The sequence below is a fragment of the Rousettus aegyptiacus genome, unplaced genomic scaffold, assembly GCF_014176215.1.
Source record: "Rousettus aegyptiacus isolate mRouAeg1 unplaced genomic scaffold, mRouAeg1.p scaffold_m13_p_11, whole genome shotgun sequence".
Classification (NCBI taxonomy): domain Eukaryota; kingdom Metazoa; phylum Chordata; class Mammalia; order Chiroptera; family Pteropodidae; genus Rousettus; species Rousettus aegyptiacus.
The window spans coordinates 28,556,424-28,561,248 of NW_023416286.1; the positions used below are offsets into that span (position 1 = coordinate 28,556,424).

General features: G+C 45.1%; 1 protein-coding gene across 2 annotated transcripts; it reads right to left on the minus strand.

The window, feature by feature from the left end:
• Positions 1-229: 229 nt before the first annotated feature.
• Positions 230-4,623, minus strand: LOC107510467 (CDKN2A interacting protein). 2 transcript variants are annotated; one of them, XM_016144022.2, is made up of 3 exons: positions 3,600-4,623; positions 3,067-3,166; positions 230-2,621 (listed from the first exon to the last, which is right to left on the minus strand). In XM_016144022.2, exons 1-3 carry the CDS (start codon positions 3,869-3,871, stop codon positions 2,613-2,615), a joined length of 381 nt encoding a protein of 126 aa, XP_015999508.1. In that variant the 5' UTR covers positions 3,872-4,623; the 3' UTR covers positions 230-2,612. The 2 variants fall into 2 exon arrangements, with proteins under 2 accessions (XP_015999508.1, XP_015999507.1); XM_016144021.2 differs by having other exon boundaries at positions 3,036-3,166; positions 3,600-4,138.
• Positions 4,624-4,825: the final 202 nt, after the last annotated feature.

Consider the following 4,825-nt stretch of genomic DNA (forward strand, 5'->3'; position numbering starts at 1 on the left):
AAATTGTGCAACTTATGTTCAACTTTCCTATTCCAATACAACTTGGTATTTGAAAGGTCATTTCTTGATTTCTCTGTACATTATCACCTTTATTGCTCAATGTGTGGTATCTAGAAAGCCAGAAGGCCACAAAGATAACAAAACATCTTGGGCCAGTTTATAGAAAAATGAGAGAAACTATACCACAATAGAGTAATACATTAGAATCACTCAAGACATAAAAACAAGATACCATTTTATCACTAACAAATATAATTCAATTTAACGGTCTCATTAAAGAGCTGCACATGGCTCACTAGTCTTCCCAGTATTCTCCTGAGATTTGCAAACAAACCCATCTAGCTATAGATTTACAAACTACACCTCTTTATCCATAAAAGCTGTGTATCAGCTATGAAAAATTACTTGGTTGTAATTTACAAAGACTACTAGTGAGAAGCCTAATTACAGGAATTGGTTCTGATTTGGGGTGAAAAAAAACACAACTTCTGGAAAGGTAAAATAGCTTAAAGCATTTAATATCTAAACAAATCAATCTGTTAATAGCAGTAGTCACAAAATATGCTTAATATAGAAACCCACAATTATGTTTTTTAAGAAAAAGTGTAATTGTATTTTACCTCAAAACATAAATTATTAACCCATTTAAAGAATCGGCAGTGGTCGAAATCATCATGAATTTTAAACAACTTCAGAATAAAATAACCTTAAGTACTTTATACTGCTTTGTATCTAAAAAATGCTTACAACTTCTCATAAAAATAGTCTGAGGCAACTATTTTTTCTTTTATTCATTAAAAGACATGTTCAACATTATGGGCAACATTCTCAAAACCTTAAGCTTCACAAACTTTCAGACATTCAAATACTATGGTCCCCTTTTCTTTGATGTGGGAGGTTTATTCCACTAGGGAGGGAAAAAAAAAAGCATGGTGGATAACTTAATACATTTTTACCAAATTGAAAGTAGTACAAAAGTTTTAAGACTCTACAGAACTACACATCGTACCTAATATATCATTAAAAATAGAAGACAGCCTTTTCTTCAGCAAATAAAACAGCACACTGGTATGCTGTTAATGCTTATCTTTTAATGTGTACTGTCATTCATAAATTATTTACAACTACTGTGTGAAGAGAACTAGAATGTAAATTTTCTGCAAAACTGGAAAAAAGCAATACAAAATTTGTGAAAGCCTGTGTTTATATTATACAAAAAGTAAGCCAGTTTTTCTCTTCAAATACCATACTGTATGCAGTGATATTCTGCACATATTATAATAATTCTTGAGGATGTTTTAATGCTGGAGGTAAGTTTACAGGCCTTGATTCTTCATCAAGGAGCACTAGGTCTTCTATTTCACTGCCTCTGTATTTCCTTTTACATATTTTTACCACCACCTTTTTCTTGAGAAATAATTTCAATGCTTCTCTTGATGCAACTGCTTTTGCATTTTCTTTGCTTTTTCCACAGCCAGTGCCCAAATACACAGACTTGCATCTTAATTCACACACAATACTTTCTTGAGAGCTCTTATTTTGAGGCAGATCCGCCAGTTCTTTCAGTGGGACAAAAAACACATCCAGTGTTGCTTTCAGAGCCTCGATAGCTGCATTTAGGAGCTCTCCATGATTCACACTGGGACTAAAGCCACCAACAGCTACCAACTTCCATGCCACTGTTTTATACAGTCTATTGAAAAAAGGTTGCTTCTGTTTCACATCTTCATTGGTTAACTTGCAACAAGAAAATTTGACAGAACTCTCACTTGACTGGGGAGTACTTTTAGAAGGCAACTGGGATGTGCTAGTCTGAGAACTACTCTTAGAAGCCAGCTGGGACACATTTGCTAAGGAAGTGCTTTTGGAAACCAGAGATCCACTAGTCTGGGAGCTGCTCTTGGAGGCTAACAGTGATGCTGCTACCTGTGAAGTGCTTTTGGCCGTCAGCATTGATGTACTTGCTGATGTACCGCTCTTGGGAGTTAGTAAGGATGTGCCTGATGAAGGACTGTTTTTAGAAACCGAAGAAAGACTTGCCTCTGAACTGGTTTTGGAAGTTAACACACCTGAAGCTGTCTCTGAACTAGGTTTAGAAGACAAGAGTGGCAACTCTACTTCTGAGCTCCCTGAGGAGCCCAACAAGGGTACCTCAATCTCTGAGATGCTTGGAGAAGCTGAGACTGAAGTGCTTTCCAGAGCACTCTTTTGAGGTGATCCACCTTGTTGTCTGGTATCAGTGGACTGGTTCACGTGACTATTCACACTGGATTTTAACAATGAAGAAACAAACGATGCTGAACCATGTTTATCTGGGGCTTCTGATTCAGAAGCTTTTCCAGCCCCTGCCGTTGTTACCTGAGAGGAAATGCTGCTGCTGCTTTGGCAGGAAACAGATCGATCTCCATCACTTGTAGAACTATTCTGACTTGAGGTGCCAGTGCTCGGAGTAGAGTTCCCACTACTCTCTGATTTGGTAGATGACCCCGGACATGCTGAGCTGTTTTCCTGCTGAGCCGATGCACGCTCTGTTTTGACAGAATTTTGTGCATGATCTTGCTCAACCGTGGAATTGTTTTTTTCTTCTGTAACTCGTTTTTTGGTCGGTTCTTCTACCCCTTCTAAAAAGAAGGAAAACAGATATGTGGCTAAGTCTACCCATATATAGCAGCTGAAATTTACAAGACAAATAGTCATTAAAATAAAGGCATAAGGCAAAAATATTTTAGGACTAATAGTTTCTTTAAAAAGAATGGAATAACTTAATTTCTTAAAACAGCATTGAATAACATTGCTAATTTCTAATATTAAAAAATCAACAGCACAGACAATATTTGACACTTCAAAATCTGAAACAGTTAAAGGAAACTATCAAATGCAGAGCCTAAAACAGACATTTAATTTAGGTTTACCATTCCAACTTTATTAATAACATTATATAAATTCCATGTCAAAAAATTAATAACAATAATTCCTAATTTTATCAAACTTATGTTCTAAACTCCTATGTATGTTCACATCTATGATCTGCTAACCATTGCTACTTGATATCCCTCTTTTCTTCACCTTGGCAACCAGTTCGTCTCTTGTTGTATGGATTGGTGCATCTGTCACTTTGATGCCTTCAGCCATACTAAGTATTTTATCCATAACTTTTTGAGGGTACCTGAAAAAGAAAGAAACGCCACTTTTTGAAAGTGTTTTTACTAAACTACTACTTCTGGTGTGAGAAAACAGGCCAGAGGAACGGTATTTCCTGGTTCTAACAAAAAATGTACCAACCGCCAGGAACTTTGTTTTCTGGAACGCCAGAAACAAATACACCAGGGCCTGGGAGGCGGGGTCTCTCCTTACCAACCTTAAATTTAGTGTTTACTCACAAGAGCAAACTACTCTACTAGCAGCCCCTGACCCAACAGGGGCACCTACAAACTGTAAATCACGTCGGCTTCCGGCAGAGACGCCCTTCTCACCCTCAGAGGACAGCCGGTCCGTGGATTCCCGCGCTTCACAACTTCCCCTCCCGCTGAGGGCTCCAAGCCCGTCTGGGGGGTGAAGACAAAACCCGGAGAGCTGCTTAGGGGCGCTTCCTCACTCACCGGCACCCAAGGAAGATGTGGTTGGCCCAGGCCATGGAAAACGAGATGAGCTGCTGCAGCTGCCGATTGCGGGTCTCGCTCTCGGCGTCCGCAGCTTCCTCCGTGTTAGGGGAGGCAGCGCCGCCGGTGGGGGCCAGGTCGCCGGCGTTGCGGAGCAGAAACTCCCGGCGGTGGCGCCAGTGTTTGTCAGTCTCTCCGTCGCAGCGCAGCGCCTCCACCCAGGCGGCAACCCGCGGGTTTTGGCTCAGGTACTCCGACACCTCCTGCGCCATGTTGTGCCTGTAGGTCGCGGGGGCCGAGAGCGGACACTGGACCGGGAAGGAGGCGGGTGCGTGGGGCAAGCGGCCCTGTCACTGCGGCCTGCACCGGGGCCCTCCAGAGAACGCTTCTCGGGAGGCCCAAACCCCAAACAACAGCTCCGGGAGCAGCAGAACCGCCCACTTCCGCCCGCCGCCGGCTCCTTCCCTTTTATAACCTCGCCGCCGCGGAGCGCCCGCGCGTCCTTCCGGCGCGGCTCTCCCAGGACGCTTTGCGGCGCCTGAGCTGCCGCGACGCTGCGGCCCCGGCGGGCGGTGGAGGGGCGTCTGGCCGGGAGGGGACCGGACGGGACGGGAGGGAGGCGGCCTCCCGCCTCCCGCCCCGTGCGGGCGGGCTGCAAATGGGTTCCCGGGGCGCCCCGGCGTGACTCTGAGCGTTCCAGCCTGGCTTTGTGACGTCGCGCGCGATCCCGCCGCTGCCCTCCCCCTCCCCGGCCCTCTGCAGCGCCGCAAGTTGTAGCGAGGCGGGGCGGAGCAGTGGAGGACAGCGGGACTCCCGGCAGCCGCGTCAGGGCAGTCGGAGTTCTCGTCTGGCGCCGCGGCGCGTCCTCGCTGACCTGAGTCACCGAGCCACTAGTGGGAGGGCTGTGCGACTCCGCCTGACAGAGACGCTTGTTTTGAGCGGAGCCAAAATAGACAAAAGCTCGCCTCCATCTTTTGATTGTGTCGGAAAACAGCTTCAAGCGCCGTTTTGAATGTAGAGGAGCAAATGCAGACCGTCCTGGTCGCGGGCATATATAGGAATGTGGGGGTGCATAATCACTCAAATGGTAGTAACAGATAATAGGGTTTAACGATTAATTCAGTTCGATGTTGCCCCACAGCGTCGTGTTTGGTTTCGTTTCCGCAGTTCAGCCTAGACAATCGCTGCTTCCTCAGGGTGGTTTTTGGTCAATAACAACGCGTGCC

Bases quoted from the DNA above. Each gene is read 5' to 3' on its own strand.
- LOC107510467 (XM_016144021.2), bottom strand. From the start codon at position 3,871: ATGGCGCAGGAGGTGTCGGAGTACCTGAGCCAAAACCCGCGGGTTGCC. The intron at 3,167-3,599 runs GTGAGTGAGGAA...TTTCTTTTTCAG, and splicing joins CACATCTTCCTTGGGTGCCG to GTACCCTCAAAAAGTTATGG. The intron at 2,622-3,035 runs GTTAGCAGATCA...CCTTCTTTTTAG, and splicing joins AGGGATATCAAGTAGCAATG to AAGGGGTAGAAGAACCGACC.